Raw genomic sequence first — 14,243 nt, 5'->3', positions numbered from 1 at the left:
CCTTCCCTCATGTCCTTCCAAAGTTGTACATTTCTAAGAAAAAAGAAGTAGCTGTAGTTTCTCTGTACATTAGGTAAACCAAACATGGAAGCTCGCCAGTATTTTATACTGTAAAGACACATATGCTCCACAAGTAGCTGGAGTAGTACTTAAAATTTAAATATTTCAATTCACTGTATGATTAACACCAAAAAAGGAAATCAAACAGAAAAAAAGTAAACAGACTGGTGTAGAAAATGATGCTGAAATTTATTTTAACAGAACTTGACATCAAATACTCAATTATTTTCTTTCGAAAAATGTAAATATATTTATCATATGTATTCAACACTTGGCTATTTTCAGATACCAACAAATGAAACACAAATAGTTTCCTTAAGGCGAAGTGACATTTTTATACCTATTTTATCTGCTGAATCCTTAGTATGTTCTGAATTCTATACAACTAGAGTCAAAACATGGGTTAAAGTTTGTGTCAGGATTCTGTATTTATCTTCATTAGAGAAAGCATTTATCAACAAAGAGGGATTGTGTGAAAACCATCCAAGAAACAAAACTACCAAACAAATTAACTGACTACACACTTATTCTCAACTCCTGTTACAGTTCTAACAGGTTATTCTGTTTGGGTTTCCTTTTTGGAAATTGTTGCAAATACTATAAACAGCCTCTTGCAAGAGAGAAAAATACCTTGAGAGAAAAATAAGATTATAGTGATATTAAAATATTTCTCTTCAATTTTATTTCCCATGGATTTGGCTCATAAACTTTCCAGATACCTTGAAACTATTTTTCTTCAGAGTTCATCAGTGCTTCATTGGTCAGACGGAATCATTATCAGCTAAAAAACATTGTGTATGTGCAAGCATTACTGTACTGCCGTTTCAGCACAGTACAGCTAGTCTTAACTTGTACTTCTGTCCTAAGCATAGGTTCCCTTGATCTCTGCCAGCATTGTGTAGGTGATGATTATCATGTTGTTAACTAAATCTGTTTAATTAAAAGATCCGGATTTGATTCACCTGACCCAACACAGACATCTATAATTTAAAAGCCTACTTATGAGTTGGTTGTTTAAAATTGGTGTCATAGTCAACAGAGAGAAATGGGAACTCTTAGGATGTAATTCATCCTTTGGCAGATGTCTCCAAAGTACACACACAGCTGAATTGCTCTCATGGATTCCCTCTCTGAAAAAGGGAAATATTGCTGCCAAAAAACCAAATGTTGATGGAACAACCTAATTCCTAGTGAAACAGTTGTTATAGTTGACCAAATAGACCATATTTTGGACACAGAAACTCTTCTTCAGATCTAAGAGAGAAATTTAGAAGTTAAATACAAACTGAAAACCAATATCCATTTTTCTACAGAAGCCACAGATATTACAAAGTACCTTATGAACATTAACTTTTCCTGCCCTTTCTCACTATTTTCTCCTTCCCGAGTTGGAAACATCTGTATTTCCCTCCTCCCCAGACAATTACAACCTCACTGCCAAACCACCATCCCCTATACTCCAGATGAACCAACTCCTTTTCTTCTCAGATGCATTAACTGAGGCAGGAAAAAGTGCTGGTGGCTTAGTCAGTTGTCATGTGTTCACATCTTGATGTGAGCAAGGTGTCAAAGCTCCCACCACAGCGGGTACTAAGTCAGTAAAGCCAGTAGAACATACTGACACTCATCTCAGATAAGTCACTTAAAATCACTCAGCTGAACACTGAGAATTGTCCAGACACAAATACTTCCCGTTAGTTTTGGGCAGGATTCAGCACATGAGTTAATGCACAAGTGCTACATGTACATTTGCATCTGTCCCGAAGTTAGCAGACAGACAGACAATGCTTCTTTTTCATTTTCCAATCTTTGTTCCTCTATTGCCTTTCCATTTCTTTCTCAGGTCACGCACTTCACAAGCTATGCACTGCTGAGGTTGCAGCTGGAGTACTTAGTTCAGTTCTGTGCTCCATGGCACAGGAGACGTGGACTTGCTGCAGCAAGTCCAATGCAAGGCCACAAAGATGATCAAAGGACTGGGAGTATCTTCCACATGAGGAGAGGCTGACAAAAGTGGGACTGTTTGGCCAGGACAAGAGAAGGCTCAGGGGATTTGATCAAAGTAAAGAAGTGCCTGAAAGGAAATAAGAGGACAAAACCAGGCTTTTCAGTGGTTCCCAGTGACAGGAAAAGAAGCAACGGGCACAAACTGAAACATGGGTGGCTCCCTTTGAGGATCAAGGGAACACTTTTTCACTGAGAGGTTGATTGAACACTAGCACAGGTTGCCCAGGGAGGTGGTAAGTCTCCATCCTTGGAGATACTCAGAAGCCATCAGAACACGGTCCTGGGGCAAGCTGCACTGGGTGGCCCTGCCTGAGTGGGGAGGCTGGACCAGATGTTACCTCAGTGAATTAGGAAAGGGGAATCACATCAGTTACACACAAAACACAGTTTTACTTAGGTATGTAAATTAGCACAGGCAGAATTTTTAATAAGTGAGCAGTCTCACTGATATTAGCAATACTACTGATACTTATGCTGTTAACACCAATGTCAAATATTCAGAAATTAACTAGATCCAACATTTAACTAAAAATTACCTGAATTCACTAACAATCACAGTTACAAAGAGCTAAAAAAATCACTTTGACAAAAGTCCTACATGAGACTAAAAGTGGATGACTGAAGGATATTCAGACTAACCGGAGGATGAAGGATAATGCACAGCAGGACATGAACGTGGAGGTAACTGCATACATCAACAGACTCTGACCAAAGAGTCTCTTTAAGAAAGCACATATTTAATACTAATTTAAAGTATGTTGAAGAGATTATATTTTAAATGTGGAGTAATACAAATGCTTCTGCATTCCCTTCAAAACATTTTTTAAAACAACAAAGAATTCAGCATGAATTGTTCAAAATCACTTAAAAAATATGAAAAGGAAGAAAAACAACAACAAAAAAATCAATGATTCCAAGGTCTGATCAGGTATTAACTATATAATGCTATTTTTAAGACAAGAACTAAAACAATGAAAGTCTGGTTTAATTCTCTTGCTCCCCAAAAAAATCACATTTTACCCTATAAATGTTCCAAAGGACATGAATTCACTATACAATAACACCTCAGCTGAATGAATAACTAACAGAAAGAAAGGATAAAGTTCTTAACAAACAGAACTCAAAAGTACAATTCAAGTACACTTGGGAGCCTTTAACAGCAGATACCAGTAGCCTATGTAAAACTAAATTAGCCCTTTCAAAATTATGAATAATAACTCATGTAATCAAAAAACCAGAACTGAAACATGCACTCAACACTGTCTGAAATTTCTGTCTTAACATTAAACTGTTAAATACGATCTCTAAATTACAGATTCTCTACATTTTCCAATATCTAGATATAAAATCACAACTTTTCATTCCCTCTGAGAAAAGTAAATTGTGTAGCACAGTAACAATGCAGAAAACTGTTGCATTGGGCTTACTGAAATCTCCAAGTCAAGCAGGGGTTTAGAAACTTCTCAGTTTCAGTTTCCTAAAGTTTGAACTGCACTCTACACAAATCCAAGGCAGCTCACAGGAGACTTGGTGGTTCCAAATTTTGAACTTTATGCAGTGCAGGTAATTTGCAAACAAATAAAAAACCAACACGAGGTAAGAAGAAAGGCTACAACACTAAAATCACAGAAAGGGTCTGAAAGATACCTTCCCCTATCAAACTTAGCCCTAAGCTACTCAGAAAACCCATGGTATGTGATGTCTAATGACAACATTATCCTAGAATGTGGAGGGAACTGCATGTCTTCGAGGGACATGTCTTCTGCTGGTCACCAACCTGAGCTTACTTCTTCAAGCAGGTGAGCTCTAGCTATGACTGAGCCTTGACACACCTCTCAAATTTCAATCCTACAAAAGTATAGCATGGAAAAATGCAAAGTGGGAATCCAAGAGATTTTAAAGGGGCGGGGAAAAAAAAGGGAGAGAAGATGTATACATCCAATGAAACATGAATTCCACTTCCTAAGGTGTTTTGACTATTTTAAAGAAAAGAAATAGTGAAGAAACTGTTTCAAGCCTTCACTAAACTGAGTGATATGCACTACATGGAAGCACTTCTGTAAACAACTACAGAATTTAGGGCATCTCTCATATGTTTCCTAACTTTGTGACACAAACCCCAAAAAACTCTTATCATAAGAAACAAATTTGTCTGTATGTAGCAGGCATCATATATTCCTGGCAAAAAAAATCCCAAGAAATTAAATTAGTCTTATCAATCATAAGAAGACTACAGATTACCGATTGCATCAGATTTGTGAATTTCTTTACAGTCTACTTCTTAAATTCTCCCTTCCATGTTTTATACAATATACCAGCAACTGACACACCAAAAGTACAATAACTGATTGTCCAGTTTCATGTGGACAGTAAAGAGAGCCTTTAAGAGTGTATCCCTGTGCTGGTTTAAAATTAGATCCAGCAAGATATGCCTTATCACAAAGACAGACACAGCAGACCTTTTGTATACCAATAACAAAACATGAGTTGTAATTTCTGTACCTGAGAAAAATTCATCATCAAAACTACAAATTGTCAAAAATTCCCTATCACCAGGCACATTACATCAATGCCTACCTCCACACATAGACTCATACACGTATTTCTGTAATGATGGCACACTTCAAACCCCAGAAAACAAGAACTCAAGGCAGTACAGTTCCCAGTACCTCTATACCCTGCCTGGAATTCACACAGAAGTTTAATGATACTAGCAAGGATGTAACTGGAAAGTCAGATCCCATTTAGTCATATTCAAATATAGACTGTGAGGATTTAAATAAACCTAAACCAGGAACACAGTGAAGACAAAGTGGAAACTGACAACTTAGAAATTGTCGGTGCCATCCATTTTAATATTCGACATAAGCAGAAGTGCAACAAAAGCTAAATTACAGAACAGCATCATAATACACTCAATATGAGTGCTTAAGTGATCTTCAGTGCTGAAAATACAGTGAAGTGTCTACCAGGCAATGAACTAGTGACTAAATATGACACCTATCTGACTTGGTGTTCGTGCCTTTACTCATCCTTTTTGTACAAATACCTAAAAATTTGAGTCCACAAAGGTAGTAAGCTAAAAAAAGTCAAGAGTAGTAAGAATTACATAACACAGGCTGTCAGAATGACTTAACATCAATTTGACAATCTATTTCCATAATTGTACATAGACATATGTTATCAACCAACCACACTTGTAGTGCTAAAAGGCACCTTTATAGTGTTGCATATCCTTCTTCAGATTATTTAATATACCATGAAACTTTATTCCTTTATCAAGCTTTCCCAAAATATGCCAAATTATAATTTCTAATAGAGGAGAAAAAGAGACTTCTTTATCACAGAAGTGTGGCAGATATGTTATGCAAAAAAAAAAAAAAAAAACAAAAACAAAACCAACAACAACAACAACAAAAAAAACCCACAAAAAAAACAAAAAAAAGAAAAAAAAAACAAACCACCAAAGAACAACAAAAAAAAACACAACCAAAAAACAAAAAAGCTGAAAATCCTAACATGAATTTCTTTTCAAATTGCAGCACTTATTACAAAGAGTGGTAGAGTGCAGCTCTCTGCTTGCTGCAGAAAAAAGCTGAGACTGAAAACATATCATCATTGATGATGACTTAATTCATGCTGACTGAAGCAATATGAAAACTTGAAATGGTTTTTTAGCCTTCCTGTGACACAGAGGTAACTCAATTTAATCCTATAGATTTACACCTAAGTAAAATATGCTGTCAACCTGAAATTTTTTTTAAAAGCTCATTTATAAAAAAGTTTACTAAGAAAGTTGACCAAGTTTCATTATATAGAAGAATAAAACTTTATATAGATGGGTTAAAATAAGAACTGCATAATGTATTATGATAAAAAAATTGATCTACTCTTTATATGTCTGTATAATCAAGTATACACAGAGCTTCGGTCATCAGGAAAGAGGGAGTTAAAATGCCTTTCCATTTCTTTCCTTTCCTTCCCTCTCTAATGAACACCTGTTTGAAAGGAAGGGCTATTAAAAGAGCCAGCAGAGTAACAGGAAGGGCAGTGCATTTGGAGGAAGTCACAGATCCTTCAGTGGGCACAGGGGCTTGGGCTGATCTCCAGGGGAGATAGATTCTGGTTTGTTAGTTGCACTGCTTTCATCGGTATTTATAGCAAGATCAAATCATGAACAGATGTCACTTTTTGCTGCTCCATCACTCCTGTTATTAGTTATCCTAGAAACTCAGAATATTTTGCAGCAGTCAATGCAAACGGTAGAGAGGAAACTACTAAGTTGTAGCAGCATTTCCCTCTGAGCTCAACCCAAATTCAAATTAGTAGGTTCTGTACAGCAAGGGCATAATTTGAGTTCTCCATCAACTTAATAATGAGCTCTTTTGGAAATGGCACTCCCACTGTTGAAAAAGTTTACAGGTTTTTGGGCCAAGGAATCAGTCTGAGCTCCTAATTTCTAAGCCTGTAAAATTCAACAAGCTTATCAGTATCTAACCATCTGAAAGGTTTAGCACAATCTGTTTCAGCACTAAGTGCCTTAGTACCAAGAACAGAGTCAGAACGGAACAAGACAGATCACACCTCCTTTATCTGACTGATGTGATGAACGTGATTTTGTGCCCTTACTGCCATTGTCATTGTGAGAAACAGCTAAACTACAGATCTCCTAGGAGAATAGCAAAGCATGAAAAACCCTCACAGCAAAGTTATTAAAACCTGAGTTTTGCAATCAAAGCTTAAGCCTTGATGAAAACTGGAAAAACCAAGCCAAATCTGGGGTTTCTACCGTTTCCTCAATAATCTCATTTATAGTTGTGGGTGTAACAGCTATATCCCTGGCAACAAAATTAATTTTATGCAGGGAGCAGTGGCACCCTGCAAATATTAACCACCAATTTTGTTGTCTGTCAGTTTATCACCAGCTAGTCAGTGCTTTACATATTTGGAAGTTGAAGAGGAAAACTTCCTACTTATCAACACAGAATGTTACTTAGTAATTTCTGTTCTTTTTGAGTACAAATATACTGTGCTGATCACATACATAACAGAGTGTTTTAAGCAACACATGATTTTTGTAACAGTAAGACTTACCAATCCACTTAAGGCTAAAATCCAGATGTAGGAACCAGAGGTTAAGAGCTAGAAGACAAGAGCAGGGATTTAAATTTTTATTTTACAAAGTTGTTGCTATATGAACCACTACGTTGCAATATGATTACAGGTTATGCACTCATCATGACAATGGAAGACGTCAGACTCTTACCTCTATTAAAATTCAGTTTAACATTAAAAAAAGAAAGTATTCCAGAAGCAGCAAGGGGAAAAAACACAGGGATCCAACAATTGTTCTTCTTCTACAGAACAATACATTTTATTTTCATATAGCTTACTAAGTGTAACAGGATGTCAGTTATAGGCAGCGCAGAAAAACAGGTCTGAAAGACAGACTGAAGCAAAGGAAATGACTCAGCAGCAACAGGAGAAGTTCCAAGCAGGCAGGCACTCCAAGTGAAGCTCTCAAACACGCAGTCATGGGCAGACTAAACACGAGCATCAAAATTACAGAAACAAAGTTCTTACCCGGGGACATATTTGCTGACATGAAGTCACAGAAATAAGTCAGCGTGAATTTTTTTAAAAATCCTTATAAGCCAACATGGCAGCCCATTGTTTCTAGCAAAGTATGTGACCAATCATCTGGAGAAGGTTATTAGCAACTGGAAAAATGGACTGAAAATGTTTACTAGAATGTTTCTGCATGATGCTGACTGAATGAGAACACCTTCCCTCTACATTTCCGACTATGGAAAGGGTAAGTTGAGATAAGGGCAGAGTTTACAGATGAGGAGAAGGCAAATGAGTCTTCCCTCAGCCTCTGTGTGATGGCAACAACTGTTTGGCACTCAGCAGGGAGAGACCCCGCAGAGATACGGGGCTCAGTGACAGCACTGATCTGCACTGGAGGTGCTGTGTGTACGAAAGCAAAAGGCAAAACAGGTCACACGTTATCACGGCTTTCCCAAAGACTGCAATAATAGTGGAACTGATGAGTTCAGAAGAGAGGAAACAAGAATTCTAAAAGATCAAGAAAATAAGGTGCTGGAGCAGAAAGCGAAGGAAACCAAAGGCTGAACAAGAAAGAGGATGAATGAAATGTTCACATGAAGCTCAAGTCAATATTCTGAAACTGACTACTTATTCTAAAATACTCTCTACCACATTTCACATGACTATGGTGTTTTCCCCATTGCCAGTGCCAGAGATGCTTTTGAATCTCTAGAATATATGAAGTAAACCTAATTTCTCATAAATTTGCTCATCTCCTGTTTCATTCAAGTGGTGACACAAGTGTCCATTCATTTCTAGGCTGCTGGGTTTGGGGGATTTTAATTGTTTTTTGAATAATTACTGGCTTTCTATATCAAGTAGCTATATTTTTCCATTCATATTTCACAAAATACTACATGATATTGCAGTGCTCCATGTTTCAGTATTCTAAATTACCTGTCACGTAGTAATGCATGATATACAAATAGATTAATTTATATAAAAGTGAAATTCAGCCAAAACCTTGATCATTTACTAACGGTCTTACCACAGAAAAATACTGTATTCTACAGCTTTGTTTGAACTCTAATAGGCAAGGGAAAAATAAGCAAATTCAGGAATACAAGCCAACTAGAAAGCTGAAAGACAAAAATGCTTTAGGGATCAGGTTCCATTTGAATCTCTTTTTGTCTAATTCATTTTACCGACCAAAAAAATCAGCTGCAGAATTGTCTATTATATTTTCCCATGTAAGACAAGGGAAGAACAGATCACTTGCTCACCACTTCACTACTAGAAACATGTATCTCTATGTTTTAGCTGAGGGATAGTGACTAGCTAAATGTATGCTGAATCATGCACATGGAAGCATCAAAACTCATAGACAAACACAAATACTAACTACTACATTATTAGTTTATTAAAAGATGAACAAGCAAGTACATACCATACCTGTAAACCCAGTATGTAGACCAGAGACTTGTTTGTGATAGAAAAGTGGCCCAATACTTGTGTCACCTGCACTCTTGGAATGGAGGAATAAAATGGAACAAACAGCGCAAACACAGGACCTAAGCTGCAAAAAGAAAGATACAGATGGTTATAAGAATGATACTAGCAACACTAGTGTCAAACAATCAAAAGGGGTTAATTTTAAGCATAACAATACATAACATTACATAACAATAAAAATGTTACACCACCTTGCAAACAAAGGTCTCCCTTAGGAACCAGCACTAGATAACCTGTGGCATTCTAGGTAACAGATTCATTAGCAAATAAGAACAAGTGACAAAAAGTATTTTATTTCCAAATGTTTAGGACTGGAGGCAGAAGAGAAGGCAACATATTTCATCTAATAGCAGATTCTTTCTATAAAGCACAGCACACAACAAAAACAGCAATAATTTCCTGCATCAGAAAAAAACTTCCATAATTCCAATGGAAAAATGGTAAGGATTTTACCTTTCCCAAAAGGTTACGGAAACCACTTCACTTATGAAGCTAAGATGCTGGTATTTAGCCAGACTTAAGGTGTTAGAGGATTGCCAACAGAGTGCAGTATCTAAGATGGGAATACTGTCATTTTAACGTCACTTTGCCAGTGACTTCCATGGCCCTACAAATAAAACTTCCCTTAGGGTCCTCATCTTAATCACAACACAAGGTGGTTTTTAAGTTTTTAAAGCATCACTGGAAGGAGATTCATAGAATCTGACTTCAAGCCCTTTGTAAAATGACCAGATGCCTAATCTGATCTTGTGAACAAGAACCAGTGCATTTCATTCAGACACCAAATTTTGCATGTAATACTTAATATACAAACAAAATAAATCTGTATAAATGGACATAACATATTCTTGAAATAAACTGAAGTTATTTAAGTTCTAAGAGTCTAAATGTTATAAGAAAGCAACATACAAAAATTATTCTTTATCTGAAGTTATTCCACTGTAGACAATATTCACTGAATAAATCAGGTTTTGTAAGTGAAGACAGAAGAAAACCAAAGAAAAATATATTTTCTCTTCTTAGAATAGTAATTTTAAACTATTTCTTTCTACTCTGACCAAGTTGACTGAGAAAATACCAAAATTGTGGCATGCTTTTCAGGTTTTATTGATCCTGTGATAAACAGTGACTCAGACACAGATTTCACATGCAAGAGTGTACTCAATCATAAGACGGGAAAGTACAAAAAGGAATTTCCCAAGACTGAAAGTGCACTTTAAAAAGAGATGGGAGAATACCAACAGGTTCCCTAAATGCTAGTATTCACCATTTATGTCAACAGAGACCACAGAAAGCACCATCCCAGTTCAGAGTAGTGATTGGCTTAATTCAAAGTCCAGTGTCTGAGACTGCTCAGTACCCAACAACACAGCAGAGGTGGAGGAAACTTAGTCATGAGCCTTTTCTCCTAAAACAGTAAGTTCATAGGCATCACAGAGGTATGCTCCTAAAGGCATCAGTGTTTGGTTTTTAGACAGAGTTCACATCTAATATAAACAGGTATTACACCAATATCCATTCAGATATCTTTTTTTTAACTGTCAAAACTGGTGCCCTTCAAAATGCTCTGTGAAACTCAATAGTACAGGCAGCTCCACATTGTGAAAATTAATTCCGATTACTTTAAACTTTCACCCTCAACTTTCGTTATATAATTCTGTACTTTGAAAATTTCCCTTAATGTTTTCTGTTGCCTTCAGTTCTTTCAATAGTTTACTTTTGCCTGTTTTAGAATATCTATATGGGGATAATGCTTATCTACAGCAGGTCTGTCAGAGAAGTTATCCACACAGCAGTCCTAGAATATGGCTGACACAGTAAAGTACAACAAAAGGATGGTTAAGGAAAATGTGGACCCACTGATAAAAAAGTGAGCCTGTTGACAAAGGACAAGAAAAAAGCCAGGGAACTCAGTGGTTTTTTTGGGTGAGTTTTCACTGGTTAGTTCTGCCCTCAGGCCTTGCAGGTCTCTGAACCTCCTGTGGGACTGGAGCAACACCTGCTGTAAAGGAAGACACTTTGGAGGCTCTTGAGCCCAACTGATCATCCAGGAGGCAAAAGGACCAGATAGGTTGTACCCCAGGGTTCTGAGGGAGCTGGCCAATGCTATGTCACTGAACCATCTCAGTGATTAGGGCAGGTTCCTGATGACTGGTTAATTGCAAATGTCAGACCCATCTTCAAGGAGGGCAAGAAGAAGATCCATGTATCTACAAGCCTCACCTCTATCCCTGGGAAAGTTACAGAGCAAAGCTTCTAGAAGCCATTGCCACTTACATGATGGACAAGGCAGCTGCTAATATCCCATATGGATTTACCAAGAGCGGCTCTGGTGCTGTGGATAAGGAAGGGGAAGATGGCAAATGTTGTACACTCAGATTTCAGGATGGCCTTTGACTTGGTTTCCTCTTCAGCCCTTAAAAAAAAGCAGGGAAGATAGGTATTGTATAAGCAGATTTGAGGGAATCTGCCTGCATTGCTGGACTCAACAGGTTCTGATCAGCAGCACCAACTTTAATGGCAACCGCTTACTTGCAGCTTCCCTCAGGGATCCATACTAGGATGAACACTATTTATTGTCTTTATTAAACCTGGATGACAGGACACAGTGCACTGCTAATAAGCTAATGAGTGAAATCAAATTGGAGGGAGCAGTCAATACTTTGGAGAGCAGGACCACAGTCAGCTATTCCTTGATGGACTTGAGAAAAGAGCTGACATTAGGAATGTAAGGGAGTTCAACAGAAGTAACTGGAGTCTTCCATCTGGGTTGAAACAACCTTGAGCAGTGGCATAGAATGGCTAGAAAACAGATTTGCAGATAAGGAGCTGGAGAATCCTTTGTGTGTTAGTCAGCCTTTGAGTGTCACTTTATCCTTGCAGGAAAGCAAAATTCCATACAGGGCAGCATTAGAAGTGTGTTATCATCAGGCCAGGAGAAGTAATTGCTCAGCACTTCCGAGCCTGAACCTAAATCACTGTGTCCACTTTTGGGCTTCGTGCTTCATGAAAGGTATTAATATACTGGAGCAAATCAAGATGGGGTAATGATGGTTCAGTGTTTTACCAGGCTGCCCAGAGCTACAATCTCCATCCCCAGAGATACACACAGCCCAAAATAACCTGTTCTTGTTGGACATGTTTTGAACCCAAGGTTGAACTACATGACTGACAGAGATCCTGTCAAACCCAAGCTACCCTATTGTTCCACGAATAATCAAAGCCTTACTCCTGAAGCTCATGATCACTGGAGGAATTTCTGTTCCAGTATTTCACTCGACAGGTACAAACACCCATCCACATACTGTAAATAAAAGGACTGGCTCTTAACTCTTTTAGTTATGTTAATTAGTTGTTTAGTAGCATGTATCAGATTCAACATCTACAAGAGGAAAACATATTCTTATTGAAGAACTAATGTTTTCTTTTTCTTCACTTCTTTCTTATCCTCTTGTTTCTGCTTTCCCTCTCATCTCTTTTAGTCGCCTTTCCTGCGCTTTCTCTCTTGCAGAGACCTTTGCCCCAGCTCTTCGTTCATTATACTATGAGAATATCAGGAACATCCTTTCATGTGCCATGATTAACTTCTCCTAGAAATCTGTGGTATCTGTGTGCAAAGAAGGACTATAGACACAAGCATATTCTGACTCTGAACTGAGTTTTTGCCCACTTCATATTTAGGAAGTTAATTTTAGTCATGTGCATTAGAAAATGAAATTTTCAAACAAACCAGAAAACTCTAAAACCTGAAAACTGAATTCTAGAGTTTGAACATTCCACATGGATACCATGTCCATCCCAAAGATGTATTGTTGTAGCCATCTCTACAATAATTACATCCTCATTTTGAAGGGCATGTTAAATTTCAATATTTGAAGTGAAACAGAAACACAGTGACCAGATGGGAACATTCCAGATCATATGAATTGATGAGATTGATTTTGTACAAAGAAAAAAGACATATAGAAACAATATCCTTGAAAAAAAAAATCAGAGATGTAAAAATTACTGTCAGAGAAGAAAAAAATAAGGGGCAGGTATATCTTATAAGAGAAATGCACTATTTAAAGTCTAAAATAGAGACTATTAAATGAAGATTAAAATCAAGCATTAGCACTAACAAATATATGCACAAAACAGAGGGAAAATGGTTCTAAAATGCATGAACTAACGGTTAGAAAACTAAATAAATGTAGCTTCTGCAAAATACTTGCTGTTGTCCATAGAAGTTCTGTGGGATTAAGTTTGCAGAAATAACCTATTTTATTTAGAATGACTCACTACACATACTGCCTGCGGTGATGTGTTTTTCTTCATTCAAGTTCTTCAAAAAACCATTAAACTGACAAAATTCACAACCATGTATTTTTTGGGGGACTAAAAATATCACTTATGAAAACAGCTGCAGATAATACAGGCACGCAAACAGTGCACTTGCAATTCAAGTTACAAAGTAATTTCAGTGACCTGCGTTTCTACAGTCAGTCTAAACACTGCCATATTACAGATAAGATGACGGCCTTTATTCTGAACATGCTGAATATTCACAATAAAATTCCTTAAAATTAAGTAACTCTGTGGAATGTGACCACCCTTGATGGTTGTGTTCCTCTACCTGCTGGAGCCCTGGACTCAAAGGGCCCATCTACTGCACCCAACCCTTTCACTACAGATGAGCAGAACATCCCATTGCCTGAGGTCTCTCAATAGCAGCAAAACCATTAGCAAAACCATTACCCAATACTCACGAGTTAATGCCAATATTTTACAGGAAAGCAGCAAGAATGTAGAGAAAAAATTTAAAAATGCATCTGGAGGTGAAAAGAAAGGTTCCTCCTGTCCATGAATATGCAGTTCATTAAAATTTGAGACTAACCATCTAACCAACACTTCACAATCCCCTCATGAAGGCAGAAGACACCTATCCTAAAGTAAACTTCAGTTTTTAATGCCAAGACTATCCAACAATATATTTTGTAACCTGCTGGGTTCTGTGTTACTCACCTTGCCTGCCAAAAGCTGAACATGGTTTGCGCATATATGGTAAACACAAATGTATGTCTGCACATATGTGGTAAATAAAAACACCTTCTGACACACAGCAATTTTTTCAT

At 37.3% G+C, this 14,243-nt stretch overlaps 1 protein-coding gene across 1 annotated transcript in view; it reads right to left on the bottom strand.

The window, feature by feature from the left end:
* UBAC2 (UBA domain containing 2) overlaps positions 1–14,243 on the bottom strand; it is an 88,278-nt gene that overhangs the window by 21,773 nt on the left and 52,262 nt on the right. Inside the window, exons 5-6 of the mRNA XM_063392352.1 lie at positions 9,070–9,193; positions 7,162–7,209 (exon numbers count right to left, since the gene is read on the bottom strand). Of these exons, the coding sequence (XP_063248422.1) occupies positions 7,162–7,209; positions 9,070–9,193 (172 nt within the window). The remainder of the gene's footprint in view (positions 1–7,161; positions 7,210–9,069; positions 9,194–14,243) is intronic.

Source organism: Prinia subflava, chromosome 3 (genome assembly GCF_021018805.1).
Source record: "Prinia subflava isolate CZ2003 ecotype Zambia chromosome 3, Cam_Psub_1.2, whole genome shotgun sequence".
Classification (NCBI taxonomy): Eukaryota; Metazoa; Chordata; class Aves; order Passeriformes; family Cisticolidae; genus Prinia; species Prinia subflava.
The sequence above is the reverse complement of the archived record's forward strand: the minus strand, read 5'-3'. Positions and strand labels throughout refer to the sequence as shown.